This window comes from Rhamphochromis longiceps, linkage group LG10, assembly GCF_057381845.1.
Source record: "Rhamphochromis longiceps isolate RC_006_pf linkage group LG10, R_longiceps_female_GT1.1, whole genome shotgun sequence".
NCBI lineage: Eukaryota > Metazoa > Chordata > Actinopteri > Cichliformes > Cichlidae > Rhamphochromis > Rhamphochromis longiceps.
Window position 1 is genome coordinate 16,683,865 of NC_140566.1, and position 14,156 is coordinate 16,698,020.

At 41.3% G+C, this 14,156-nt stretch overlaps 2 protein-coding genes across 4 annotated transcripts; one reads left to right on the forward strand and one right to left on the reverse strand.

Moving 5' to 3' along the window:
- Positions 1-270: 270 nt before the first annotated feature.
- LOC146660589 (mitochondrial import receptor subunit TOM40B) lies at positions 271-8,678 on the reverse strand. 3 transcript variants are annotated; one of them, XM_085420540.1, is made up of 10 exons: positions 8,318-8,512; positions 7,889-8,088; positions 7,444-7,511; positions 7,264-7,356; positions 7,044-7,145; positions 6,707-6,812; positions 2,958-3,080; positions 2,748-2,824; positions 2,567-2,669; positions 271-2,474 (listed from the first exon to the last, which is right to left on the reverse strand). In XM_085420540.1, the coding sequence occupies exons 1-10, from the start codon at positions 8,410-8,412 to the stop codon at positions 2,335-2,337; spliced, it is 1,107 nt and encodes a 368-aa protein (XP_085276666.1). In that variant the 5' UTR covers positions 8,413-8,512; the 3' UTR covers positions 271-2,334. The 3 variants fall into 3 exon arrangements, with proteins under 3 accessions (XP_085276666.1, XP_085276668.1, XP_085276667.1); XM_085420542.1 differs by lacking the exon at positions 8,318-8,512 and adding an exon at positions 8,180-8,306; XM_085420541.1 differs by lacking the exon at positions 8,318-8,512 and adding an exon at positions 8,519-8,678 and having other exon boundaries at positions 273-2,474.
- Positions 8,679-8,921: 243 nt separating this feature from the next.
- Positions 8,922-12,920, forward strand: fdxacb1 (ferredoxin-fold anticodon binding domain containing 1). Its single transcript, XM_085420545.1, has 5 exons — positions 8,922-9,409; positions 9,554-9,710; positions 10,922-11,125; positions 11,237-11,395; positions 11,489-12,920. The coding sequence occupies exons 1-5, from the start codon at positions 9,232-9,234 to the stop codon at positions 12,708-12,710; spliced, it is 1,920 nt and encodes a 639-aa protein (XP_085276671.1). The 5' UTR covers positions 8,922-9,231; the 3' UTR covers positions 12,711-12,920.
- The last annotated feature ends 1,236 nt before the right edge of the window (positions 12,921-14,156 follow it).

Sequence of the window (14,156 nt, forward strand, 5' to 3'; positions counted from 1 at the left end):
ATCATCTTTTCTTGCATTATTTAAGTCACTTCTAGTTTTTTAACCTCCTAAAACCTGGCGTCCACATATGTGGACATTACATTTTGAGTTATTTAGACCAAAGTACTCAAGTTTGCTCTACAAGAGCCTGATATCCACTTACGAGGACATTATACTGCTACTGTTTTAAACGAATATGCTCATATGTGGCTCTCATTTTTCTTAGAAACAAAAATCAGATAAAAAGAAAATCTGGTAATTCTTTGTTTTTTGATCAAAGAGAAATTAAAAATGCATGCCGTGGAAGAGTTCAGATTTTAGGAGGTTAAAGACAAAAGTTTACAAGATTTTTAGAGGCAGCATGCAAATACGAAGGAATAAGAGATTAAAAAGGACCTATCATTTTCAGGTCTTATCCTTTACTATGTTACACATTATTCAAAGTTCAAAAACAATCTTTCTTTTTTTTTTTAAATCTCACACACATTAGACCTCAGTGCAATCTCACAACACACCCTCTCCTTTGAACCCACTTTTCTTATGACTAGCTGCCCCTGACAAACAGAAAGTGGGATTTCTGTGCTGTCAGCATGAGCTGTGTGCCTTCCATAAGCATATTAAAAAGTATTCACTCTCATAGCCATCATCCAAAATCAAACACAGAAATTTTTTTTCCCAAAATGTAGCGTCTTATTGCAGTCTGAGGTCTGGGCTTCCATCTATCTTTGTGCAGATTTCGGTATTTAAAACTTTGGCCTTGTTTAAAAGGGACATCCACCACTAAAACAGTATATCAGGGAAAATCATCACAACTTAATGGAAGTTAATGGGAAGGAATATTTGCATGTTGATCCGAGAGTGGAAAATGTTCAGTTTAAGCAAATTCTTAATGAATCTGCAATCTTCAGCTCTAATGATTTAAGTGAAAATTATCTGGCTTTCGTGTTTGTGTCTTGCTGAGCTATGAATAAGCAACAGGACGTAAAAAGGTACCTTGGTGCTGAGTTTAGGTTCAGACTTACTGTAGGTAGGTAACTGTCTGTTGAAATGCATGACATACAGTCAAAAGAAACAATGACAGAAATAACATCTTTAATAAATTAAGTTCAAAAAGATAGCCATCCCTTCCATTTCTCTCCGTGCTGACTTTATATAATGAATAAATCATATATATGCAACATTTCCCAGTTGAAGAGGACCGTAAATGCTCGAACGCAGTACGAGTAGTGCAGGTTGCATACAGTCAGTGTTACCAAATGCCTTCATCTATACAGTATACATACAGCGCAGTCCTCAATCAGCAGACTTGGTGCATAGCCTCTTTCTCAACCCTCAGAACCTTAAATTACTATATACAGTATGAAGCAGCACCTTTCTCTGTGTGGATTGCACACTATATAATATGCCGGCACACAAAAAAAAAAGATCTGTACCCAATCAAACAAACATTCACCTACTCATGCATATTTTTTAAGGTTCTTACTGACGTTTTAACGTGAGCCGACCCATTTACTCATACTCAGATTCAGCATTTGCTGCCATTTGGAATGCTCCTCTAAGCATTTGCTTGTGTGCAGATTAGCCCACACAGACTGTCTTTTTATGAGTAAGCGCTGAACTTTTTCAGTTTAATGCTTTCTCTGTTTGTGTCGTGGTTAGAGAGCACCAAATGATTGTACATTCAAGCTAAAATTTAATTTTTTGGCAGGTGAGTTGATGAGCTTTGTTTTTAATTGATACTGGCGCTGATGTAAACCAATCACTGCCTGTTAGATGGGCAAACATCTTTTGTAAGCATCTTGTGTATATAGTCTATTAAAATTATAGCTGATGAACAAAAACATTAAAAAGACTATTAAAAAGACTATTGTTCAAGCAACTTAAAGAAGTCCAGACGCTTTTCTTTGCAAGCTCCTTTGACTACGATGACCTGGATGACTGAGAACCTTCACAGACTATTGTTCTTTAATACAGTGTACTTCCATTAGATTTGTTTAGGACTACCCATAATATAAAATCTTTATTTTAACTTTACAGTACTGTATGCCTTTTATCCTTTTGGTTCAGTGTCCAGGAGTGGATGCACAGTTTGGGTTTAGGGAGACTGAAACATTTGTGTAGTCACATACTGTACTGGAGCCCTCGAGGTGCTCATCCACTCCTCTTAGTGCAATCCTCTTGTTGTCACTCAGTCAGACAAACATCGCCTCCACTTAGAGAGGTAGGTGACTTAAAGAAACAGGAAGTGTTTTGGTGAGGCTGAAAAAGTCTCGCAAGGTCACGTTGTTAATGAAGCCTCTGAAACGTGCCTCTGGACGGATATCCAGTGTAATTCCAGCGGGGGTTAGCTGATGATTAACCCACGTTGATGCCTAGACCCACTTGCAGTTTATCACCTTTATGATTTACAAAGGCACCCATAATCAGTGTGGCTGGGAGAGGAGTCAGGCGCTTCTCCAACACACCTCCTATTATGCACCGGCTGTTTATCATACCTGGATACACACACAGAAACAAAAGACTCATGCATTGTGCTTTCATAATAGTTAACATCGCGCATGACTCAAAGTTACATCAGGAAATTTACCTCGAAAGACCATATTAGCCTCTGGGAGCTCCATCTGATACCCAAAGGATGTTGTGGTCTCCTGTGTCCTGGTACTGGCTTCAAACTCCACCCCTACTTGTATCTGCAAAGCACAAACATACATTAATGATATGCCACTAAGGTAAATGGTGTTTACGCTTATGGGTGGCACTGGCTGTACCTGTTTGTTGGCTCTGTGATAGTAGCTTGCATGGGCACCTCCTTTGCCAGCATTCAATGTTGCCACCCAGTTTGGTCCTGCATGAAGAGACAGAACACCCACCCACCACCCCCACTGTGGCTAAATCAAAGCTCAACAAAGGAGAGATGATACCAGCTCTGTTAAAATATGATATGCGAGGCAGATTCATGAGTAAAAACAACATCTCACTTGAGTACTGTCCAGCCAGAGTAAGGATGCCTCCTTCTTCTGCTCGTCCCCGATGGTAGACCAGCTCTCCTCCTAACACCAGCCCAGAAGACACGCTCTGCAGGAAATGCGCCACCAGGATAACTGTCCAGGAAAAACACACAGCAAGATAACAGAAAAATCATCAAGGGGCACATCAGTGAAAAATACCAGAAAAAGTGTTAAATTATTTTCTTCTCATGTTGTGGGATAACAAAGAAAAGCCAACATCCACCCATCCATCTATTTCCTGCCACTCTTTCAGGTCCATGTGCAGCTTTCCTTTCTTTTTTCTTTTTTTTGTTTTGTTGCCTGTCCCGTTTGGCTCTTTTCCCATCAGAATTATTGTCTAAAGGCGAAGAAAGATGCCCAATGGATTTACTTTACAAAATGGACCATCCCAGCCTTGCCGTAATGGTCTATTTGATTCACCTTTTATTGTTTATTTTATTTTATTTTCACTTGCTGAATACGGGACAGACTTGATTGGGGGAAAGAAGGAGGGAAAGAAAAACAGCTGAGAAGAGGGACGGGGAAAAAGGGCAAAAAACAAAAACCAACAGAATAAACAGAAAAAAAACCACATATATCGATCACCTGGATCACCTGTTGAGAAAGAAAGAAGAAAACAAGCAGAAGAAAACGAGAGTAATAGAATAAACAACATCACAATGATATATGGGAATATGACAGTAAATACTAAATATTAAACATTATTGTGCAGCACGTACGATTGACAGCGCACAGTGTGCTTAGAGGTAGGAGCCAAAAAAGGTGTAGTTTGTGTGTGTGATCACTTGTGTGTACACCTGTGAGTATGAGCGCGTTTGTTTTTAAAAGGTTCCTTCATGTAATGATCTGCTAGAGGGTGTGGGGGGGCCACTGCCCCGTCCTCCAGGGCATGAAGCAGGTATGGAGGAGATCAAAACTCCAGACATCCAGAGGCCCCCAGAACACAAGAGACCAAGATATGGTCAGCTTGTGCAGCTTTCTACGTAGAGATGCCCAGACCTGCTTCTCCACACCACCTCCCCCACCTCTTATGTGGATACACTAAGTGATCCCAAGCAAGCTGGGACATGTCCCAATAGGACACGTCTGCAACACCTCACCTAGGAGGTGCCCTGGAGGCATCCTTTCAGATGCCTGAACCACCCTAACTGGCTCTTTTTAATGTGGAAGAGTAACTACCCTCCTGAATGACTAAGCTTCTCAGGGTGAATCGAGAAGCTGTTTGGAGGAAGCACTTCCACTGCTCCACTCTTCCTTTAGTCACCTATGACAGCTTCACTTTCATGCTCATGTCTCTCTTTTCCACAACACACTGGTGTAGCGTTCACATCACTGCACCCTCCACGGCAAGTTGTTTATCAATTTGTCACTCCACTCTCCTCTCACTCGTGAAGGGGATGCCGAGATACTTAAAACCCTCCACTTGAGGCAACGACTCATTCCCAACTCAAAGTGGGCACACCTCTGTTTTCTGGCTGAGAACCATGGCCTCAGACATATAGGAGCTAATTCTCATCCAACCGCTTCACACTCAGCTGCAAACTGCCCAAGGGGCAAGCTGGAGGCCACCGCCTGAAATCAATGACATGATCTGCAAAGCAGAGATAAACCTCTGAGACCTGCCAACCCTCAAACTTCCACCCCATGGCTGCTCATAGAAATTCTCGCATATTGCCAATAATCCAGAGTAAGCTCTCACTACAGATGTACAAGAACTGGGGCAGCCTGTGACCAGAGGTGGAGTGTTTTTTGCTTAAGTAATGGAGCAGACTGGTCATGCACACATCTATGTGCATGCACACAGCAAGTGCAGCAAGTTTACATTAATAAAGTATAACTGAGCAAAAGTGATAAAATGTCAGGCTGAATTTAGGAACATAAGTCATCTGTCTGACCATGTCCATCAGTTCCTTTAGCTCTCGCCTCCTGGGATGTATTTTCTCTTTTTCATTCTTAACCTGTGGGACTGTGCTCTATCTAACTTTGATGCCATGTCTCTCCCTTATTTATTCTCTGGTGAATTTGAATTCTTCTGCTATTCACAGAGTTACCGTCAGAGTTACAAACGTATCTGACAGCTCAGGCGGAGTGCAGGATTCAAATATTCCACCGTGTAAACTTGAAATCTGTGTTACAGCTGACCCGTCTATGTATTGAAGTTAGAATATAACAATGTCAACTGCCATTGTTTATTTATTTTTTCTTGTACACCATGTAATGCTACAATATTATTAAAGTCAGTATTATATACTGAAAAATTCAGACATTAATCTAAGACACTGCTGATCTTTGAGTCCTATTATTGGTAGCCATTTTCAACTAGAACATCCAGATTAACCGAATCAACTTTTTGGGGTTTCCTTACCTGGATGATTGAGCATGCATCAAGACATATTAACGGTAGCATTTTGTCAGACAATATTACATCTGAGAGAAGAAGAAAAACACACTACATGAAAGTGATCTCTGGCACTGCAGAGCTGTATGAATGCACTCGCGTTCATTGCGGACCATTTTGCATATTTTGACGAAAAATGTTGAACACTGCAAATCCATCGGCTCACTTTAAAAAGTATCTCTAATGGCAGCATGGATGTTGTATTGTGACTCCCAGCAGGCTCTGGAAGGAAATCTAAATACATATTTAATGAAAGTAAGGGCACAAATAACTGTGTCCATGGACCAGATTTCCTAACACTGCATTACAACAAAGTCCTCTTTTAGGATTAAGAAACTACTGTCAGGATTTAATGAGAGTAGCCACAGTGTCGGTTTTGTAGCTGAAAGGTGGGGACACAGCAGGTAACTTGGTCGCTGATCTTTTGGCAAATGTATTATAGAGGTTACAACACATGCTGGGAAAATATTTAAACAAATCAAACAAATGTGATTTACTAAGGTTTGCTCTTATAAAGTTATGCCGACAATGGCCTGTCAGTCTTTTATGGCTACAGGGTAAAAAAAATTGTTATTTGGTGTAGGATTTGTGAAAGTTGTAGTTATGTAGTTTCTTCTTTTCTAAAAACGTCTCTCTAACTATCTATGAGTCCTACAGTATATACTGAAAATGTCCATCCAAATTCAGCTATTGATGTGAAAATCATGTGTAATATTGACTTTAATAAGCTGCTATACTCTGCAGAAAAAGTAAGAAAAAAGAGCACAGCAACAATATCTTTATTAAAAAAAGATTGAGATTAGTTTGTTGTTTCTTCTACACATTGTACAGGTCAGCTGTTCCACACAGATCTGATGCTTGTAAGGTGGAATAGTTTGTAATGATGCAGCTTTCCTATGGATAAATCCTGCGTTCCACCTGAGTCTCAGTCCTCAGGACCTCATACAGCTCACAGCAGTTTCCTAACAGACCAGTTCACCCTTGTAGAAGGCATATTCCTTCTTCTTCAACCTCCTTCCAAGCATCTAAACTGCCCTCCCTCAACAGGTGTTCTCATTTTTCAAACATTAATTAGTGCGGGTAATTATAGAAAGGCTCTGACTGATTCTTTGTGTATAAATTAGCTCTCTGGGACCCTGGCAAAGACCTTTGCAGGTAGGGTGAGGGCTATGATCCCCCTGAAGCTGAAACACACCCTCTGCCAGGTCCACATTAGAAAGAGGGGAACTATCACTCCAGTGTAGAGCACTGACTCCAACTTTCCATAGATCAGACCCTGATGGTTAATCCTCTGCTCATTTTTCCACCTGCCATTTCTCACCTGACTCTCTGAGGATGTCTGGGTTGGCCACCGTCACAGCAGCAGTAAAATCGTTCCCTCTGTACTCAGTTTCAAATTGCCACGTTACAAACTGGGACTGCTGGGTCTAAAACACATTGAGCAGTTCAAAAAATGTTACTCTAACGATAAAGTTTATAACAGAAAACAGAACAGGTATCCTTTCATGGAGCATTATACATTACAAACAGAGAAAGTAAAGACAAATATTCTGAAGAAAGATGTCAAAGGTGTCAAGATTTGTAATAGCTGTAGGAGGGAACTGAATGAATGAATGAATGAATGCCATGTTTACAGACGTCAGATGTTATGATCACACCTGAAACACTGTTCTGGCTCGCACGCGCTCAGTGAGATGCAGCAGAGCGTGGGCGTTCAGACTACCTGAGGAGTCCATCTCCCCGATCAACGCTGGAGCATCCTGAGATTTGACAAAGGAACAGAATGCGAGTTGTGAACACAAAAAGGCAGCAGCTCCCTCGCAGTTACCATTAAATTTTTTTATTATGAAGATAGCTTTGTGATGACTCACGCCTGACCTTGTCTTTGCTATAGTCGTCACTTTGCAGGTGCTCCACGTGAAATCGATAATACGACGGACTTACAGCGCTGAGGTGGAGCGTATGGCTGACCTGAAAACATTCCTTGGTTAATAATTATCACCTTTAAATGCTACAAACTGTTTGCATCTAAATTAAAGTGAATGGGAAAAAAATCACCTTGAAGAAGCTGCTCAGGGTTTTATTCAGTATCATCTTAACACCCTCAATCTGTTGAGGAAACACATCTGAAGAGGAAAAAACCAATCATGTCAAGAAACATTTAGATAATAGAATTTGTATTTCTGTAGCTGTTCACGGCTAGTAACAGAATTTAGAAACATAAGGACTGCTTTATTTAGCCTCAAAGGATTATGAGTAGCTAGAACCACACATTATACAAGGAAACATGGAGTTTTATCCATGGTTTTATCTTGTTTTTTTTAAATAACTTTAAAATAACTTGGGTTAACCTTGCTGCTTTAGAAGTGCAATAGAAGTAAAATTGAAATTGACATTTGACCTTACAGGAAAACAGTTGCAACTCTAATGAAAGAAGCGTCTTTTTTGCCTCACTTTAAGCATGGTGAGCACTCCTCACTTCTCCTATGTTAACCAGTGATACCTTTGCAGCTCCTGTGCAACGAGTGAAAGCTGCCTGGGTTGGGAAGGCGGCCATCCCTCCTCTCCCAGCGCGGTGGACTGTCCCAGTGAGCAGGGTGTGCGTCCCAGCGGGAAGGAGGTGGGTCTGTGGAGAAAGGCCAGTTCTGATGGCCCGGACTGGAAGACAAAGCCAGAACGCTGCCCATGTGGGTGCAACACTCCCTACAAGACACAAAGACAAGATTTATTTCTCATACCTGCTAAAAAAGAAAAACTCTGTTGTGCAAGGATACAACAGGGGAAGAGGACTAACCTCTTCTTAAGTGCATTGATGGGGAAAAAAATGATGTTTATTATTTTTATTTAGTCAGCTTTGGGGTTTTTTGTTTTTTTTTAGAAAACCTCAATATCAGAATTACAAATTGCATCAACATTAACAGCACAAACCTACATTTTAAATGTATGAGAGCTTTGTATTGTATGTCTCATCATACTGGTTTCCAAGGATTTTAAAACCAGGTCTGCATGGCTCTGCACGTCATGCATGCTGTTCTGAGGTTTATATGAGCAGGTGCCGCAGATCCGTCGGCTAGTATGACCTTAGCATCGGTAAAAACAGACATGTATGTGTGCTAACTGTTCTACTACCTACTTCCGATTTGATCGAAAGCCTTAAAATCCCGAGCGGAAATGAGAACCGCACATCAGGAAAACTGTCAGGCGGATTTTCCCTTAATTTCTTTACAAATACCAACTTGAGATGCAAAGCCAACTGATGCTGAGCTTCACTGATGCTGCAAATAGCTGCCTCGTGTGCCACCCCACAAATGCGTCCCTCTGAAACCACGGCGGGAACCCTGCACATTTGAAAACTGCACACTTTTACACCTTACTGTATAAAACTGGCACTTCTGTGGCCGCGTTATTAAAATTGCAGCTATTGACTATTGGCTCCCGTTCAGCCAATTATTATTATTGTATTGATTTGATGTTTTGAGGCCCCGGGAGGGGAGCCTTTTGTTTCTAGTCGGACTATTTTATCTGCGACGCCGCTTCTAACGCAAGCTGCTACAGGTGAGCTCGGCTTTCACGTACTGCAGAGCTCGAGTTGGAGAAGGTCATCAGCTTTTATTCTCCAACAGCAGCGGTACTAACAGCGTCTCGCTCGCGCCTGTCTCAGGCAACAAAAACAAACAAAAAGCTTAAACATGGTTCCAAAACCACAATATTGACCCGTGAAGAAGACTGAAGGTGGCCGCTGTCACCCGCACACGCGGCTCTTCCCTTTCAGGGACAGATTTTGGGGACAAGTTTTCACAGAGCTGAGTTTTTGGGAAGCAGCTTTGTTTGCGCTTTACCCTGGATATGTCTCCTTCGCGGGCAGTATTAATGGTGGGAGAAGGGAACTTCTCCTTTTCGGCCTCTGCCTGTCAGTTGTACTCCGAATCAGAGACCACCGTAACGGCCACTTGCCTGCAGCATCAGGAGGAGGCACTGCGGCACGAAGGCGCAGCTGATAACATCCAGACCATCAAGGACTCTGGTACGGCTTTTTACCAGCTGTAATAACTGCTGCTATTTTGAGTTTTATGGAGTTGTGCCCCCCCCTTCTTTCTTTCTTTCTTTCTTTCTTTCTTTCTTTCTTTCTTTCTTTGCATGCTATCTTTAACACTGTTTGTTCTTTCAGGAGGGACTGTGCTGTTTGAGGTGGATTGCACAAAGCTGGGGGAATGCGCCTCTCTGCAGGGCCATCTGTTTGACCGTGTGGTGTTCAACTTCCCTCACTGTGGGCGAAAGAGTGGGGTTAAAAAGAACAGAGAACTTCTCAGAAACTTCTTCCTCAGGTAGGACTGCATCATGCCATGATCACAACATCATCACATGCATCACTTGCATTCATTTCTATCTATGCAAGAAGCCTAAAAGAGGCTTTTGATGCCTCAAGCTCATCATTATTGGGGCTTAAAAGTTTGTATGTGTTTTTCAGTTTGTTTTTATAACAGTTTATATCCCTTTTTATGTGACATGAACTGGAATAATTGCAATTTATTGCCTCAATATAATTGATATCATCACTTAATCTTGCTTCTTGTGTCTACTTAAGGTGTTTTAGGCAACTAATGACCAGGTTATGAAAGCTTCTACAGGATGCTCAGACCCTTCTAGCTGTTATTTGATCGAATAGTTACTGATTTAAATAAATATGTAAACAGTTTTAATGGCACAATGAACAGAGAGAACCACCTGAAATAATAAAGCTTGTTTCTCTGTGGTAAGGCCTTGTTACCATGGGGAAAGGGCAGATTTGTTGTGAAAATAGCCTTTTACCCCCACTGTCACTATCAAAAGGTCAGTTTTTCGTTCTGGTTTTCTGATTTCTGTGGCAGTCTCAGCAGGAGGTGCACCCGCCTGTCAGGAGACTGGGAGTCTCGCACTTCATTATTTTTTTTTCTGGCTTGGCACTGTGATCTCAAAATGATATCATCATTTAACCTTGTTTATTGTGCCTACTGCAACATGTTTTTAAATTAAAAATTGGAACTGTTTATATCGGATAGTGAATGGTCGTGCTTGAAATTCTTTGTATTTATTTAGTATAATTCTGCAGAAAACACAAAATAATAAAGCCTGTGGTGACAGGTTAATTTATTTTGCTACCTTGGAAAAAAAGGCAGATTTATTGAGAAAACTGCTTTTCCCTCAATGCCAGTATCAAAATCTGATTATCTGCTATCCGGTTTTCTTATCTGGTTCTCACTGAGTCTCACTAGCAGCCCTGAAGCATGCCCGCCTGTGAGTTCGCTTGGTGTCTAGCACTTTATTAAAGTTTTTCCTTGCTTAATTGTTTCTTTTGATCTCTAATAAATAAAGAGGAAATAAACTTTTTTTTCTTGCGATCACTAAATAACAAACCTGCTATCGTGAGAAATTGAGCTGTGTTATTGCAGGGTAACTGAATAATAATATTTGCTTCTTTGGTTATTAGAAAATAATCCTTTATGTATGTGTCATACATGTATTGACATTTTAAAATGTGAATTTGTTGTTCTTCCAGTTGTGTTCAAGTGTTGGCTGAAAGTGGGGAGGTTCACGTCTCCTTGTGCAACGGACAAGGAGGAACACCAGCGGACCAGCCGAAGCGAGAGTGGCACAACAGCTGGCAGGCGGTTGCCATGGCAGCGGAGGCAGATCTAATTCTGAGTGCCATCCACCCTTTTGAAAGTGATAAGCACCAGAGCTACAAGTGCACTGGATACAGGTAAGGAGTAAAGGTGAGTCTATGTATAGAAGCAACCCAGCTGTATCTCTTTGTTTGTTTTCCTTGTATGTTTGCATGCCTGGCACTAATGATGATATCGCTGCTGAACAGGAGCCAGGATAAAGGCTTCCATGTGGAGAAAGCTTTGGTCCACATGTTTACTCGCAGCATCCCCTACACTCCTGCTCATTTGCTGAAGGTGGAGGAGGTCGTTGAAGGAGAGAAAGTGCAGTACGAAATACCAGCAGAGCTCAGTGATTACATATTCAGGTACAGTAACACAGTGGCTACCCGGGTGTTTGCACCACCAACACACACACATAAATCACATAAATATAATTACAACCTCTTTTCTTTCATCAGGAGATTTCTCTACTCAGATTCTGTCCACCCTGTCAAGTTGGTGCAAGATTTTCTTCTCGAAGGTCTGGCGAAGAAATGGCCGGTCTCCATGATGACAGAGACCATCCCCTTCCTCCTCACAGCAAAACAGCTGCAGACACACTGCTGTGGCATCGATGGTGCACAATGCTACTGGATCCACCTGCTTCAGAAAGACCTCACCTCTGACACTGATACCTCTGCAGACAAAGAAAATGATCCGAGACCCACAGAAACTCTGCTGCCCACATGTCTTGCCTCAAATAAAGGAGGTAGGGTGAGAATCAAAGGAGTTGAGAGCTTCAGGTCAGCATGCTCTCTTGACATTGATCCTGAAGGGGAAAGTGGTATGCACATGCTACGTCCATCATTGCTCCCTCAGATGGAAGAGCTTCTAGCTAAAAAAGAGGCGATAATTAACGCCGATGGTCATGGTGACTGTGAGGGGAGTGATGACAGTGAAGGAAATGAGAAGGATGAGTCCTGTGGGAGCTGTAATGGTGTTACCAGCTTGTTATATGGAATTAGTGGTGTGGTTTTCAGAAATGTACCCATCGGCCTCTGGGCTATGCCTGCCTTTCACGAGCTCCTCATCCAAGGTGTTTTTCCTTCAGAAAGTGAGCCGGGTAAATTGCTCGGAGAAAAGCTGGAAACGCTACTTGCTCCTTTTGGCGTCTCCATAGTAACAGAGCAGGGAGGTCTGTGTCTGAAAGCGCAGCCAGTGGGTTTGGTTGGTAAGGTGTTTGCAAGCGATGTAAGTGACAACAACAATCATGTCCGCATCACTGCGTCTCTAAATTTGGACCTACTCGCCGTGCTCCTGTTCTCGCTCCCTGACTGGAGGCTGCTTTGGTCACATGACCCACGTTTCTTAAAACAATTTTCATCCCACCCATCGCCGGGGACTCCGTTTCATCCTTTTTGCCTGTATCCCGAACCTCTCACCTTTGACATCAGCTTCTGGACTGGGCCTACGTGGGAGGAGAAGAATTTCCACGCGGTGGTCCGAGAGGCTAGTTGTGGGACCGTGGAGCAAGTTAAACTCATTGACAGGTTCTCACATCCTGATCTGAGCCAGACCAGTTACTGCTACAGACTCATCTACCACTCACACACACATGCTCTGTCACACACACGAGCACTCCAGTTTCACAAACACTTGGAGACTCTACTTTCCTCTCGATTACAAGTCACCATCAGGTAGCCATCACTTGAAACTCAGAGAAGAACGGCGATTTACACTCTTACCTTTAAGAGGCATATCTGCATAGAAAATGATAAATGTGTAATCTGCAGCTAAACAGTGTTTACAGTTGTTGAGGTGTTGTTTGCTCTATTGTGTCTACATTGTGATTGTAATTCTGTGTATATGTTTGTGCTTCAAGGAAACAATAAATCTGTTATTTAATGTAAATTTTTGGCCTCTGGAGTTACTGTAAAAGAGTAAAAGACACATATGGTGCACCACATGGCAACATCGTGACACTGACATAAAGTAAACAATTCTCAATAAGAACAGACTGAGATTAGTTAGTGGTCACATTACACACACGTTGTAAAGATGTAAAAAAAATAGAATAAATTCCTTTATCTAACTGTGTCACAAAAGAATAAACACTTACCACAGTACTCTGCAAAAGTCTTCAGCCACCCATAATTTCTTTATATTTTGTGTCCAGGGAGTCAGACTTTCTTGCAGTTTTAAAATAGTCTTGTTTTCTTTCTGACTTCATTCAAACATAAAAAAAGAAACCTAATAAGTGTTGTATCTACACATAATAGACAACCTAACAAAAAACTGTTTTAAATTGTACCTTTAGGCACTTTGTTACTAGCAGCCTTTTATGAAAGCACATAATTTGTTGCCATTCCTTTAGTTGAAACATGATGTTGATGTTATGGAGTGATGAATCCAAATTAAAAAAATGTTTTAACTCAAATTTTAATCATATGTACGGAGGATGTCCGGAGAGATGTACGAGAGCCTCTCTCATTGTTAGGGCTGCGTTTCACCTACTGGTGTTGTTAAAACTGGAGAAATAATAAACACAGAAAAAGTACCATCAGATTCTGACCCACCATGCAATGCTTTCTGGAAAGTTTCTGATTGCCAACAGCTTTATTTTTAGCATGTCAATGATAACAAAAACACTGCTAATGCAGTGAAACCATGGCTCGATAGAAAAACTCACATTCACTGATTGGTCTCCCCAATGCCTCAAACTTTTTGAAGACATGACATGACAAGAAAGTTTACCTAAAAGCGTTCAGGCTATTTTAAAAAATAAAGGTGGTCACACATGTGGGGCAGCAAATGCAAAGGTTATATACATTTCACTAGAGCAGGTTCTATGAGTCACGGTACTTTCAGCAAGGAAAATGTGATGAAAATTATTACTTGTGAGATTTTTTAAGATGTTTTAAAAAAAATGTAACTTTACTTTGCAGCAACACAGATCAAATCCAAGGGAAGAGTTGCGGAGAAAAGATTAAATAGAGACAATATCATAAGATCTGAAAATTAACAAAGGTTTTTAACAGTTGAAACAAAGCCCAGTTTGGTGATTTTTGCCAAAAATTCAGAGGTCAAAATGTAATTTTTGTAATTCCTCCTGGTTTCATTGAAAGTTTAGTCTGTGAACTGACCTAA

Bases quoted from the DNA above. Each gene is read 5' to 3' on its own strand.
- fdxacb1 (XM_085420545.1), top strand. From the start codon at position 9,232: ATGTCTCCTTCGCGGGCAGTATTAATGGTGGGAGAAGGGAACTTCTCC. The intron at 9,410-9,553 runs GTACGGCTTTTT...TTGTTCTTTCAG, and splicing joins CCAGACCATCAAGGACTCTG to GAGGGACTGTGCTGTTTGAG. The intron at 9,711-10,921 runs GTAGGACTGCAT...TTGTTCTTCCAG, and splicing joins CTCAGAAACTTCTTCCTCAG to TTGTGTTCAAGTGTTGGCTG.
- LOC146660589 (XM_085420540.1), bottom strand. From the start codon at position 8,412: ATGCATGACGTGCAGAGCCATGCAGACCTGGTTTTAAAATCCTTGGAA. The intron at 6,813-7,043 runs GTGTGATCATAA...AATGTGTTTTAG, and splicing joins GAGCCAGAACAGTGTTTCAG to ACCCAGCAGTCCCAGTTTGT. The intron at 2,475-2,566 runs GTAAATTTCCTG...GTGTGTATCCAG, and splicing joins GGCTAATATGGTCTTTCGAG to GTATGATAAACAGCCGGTGC.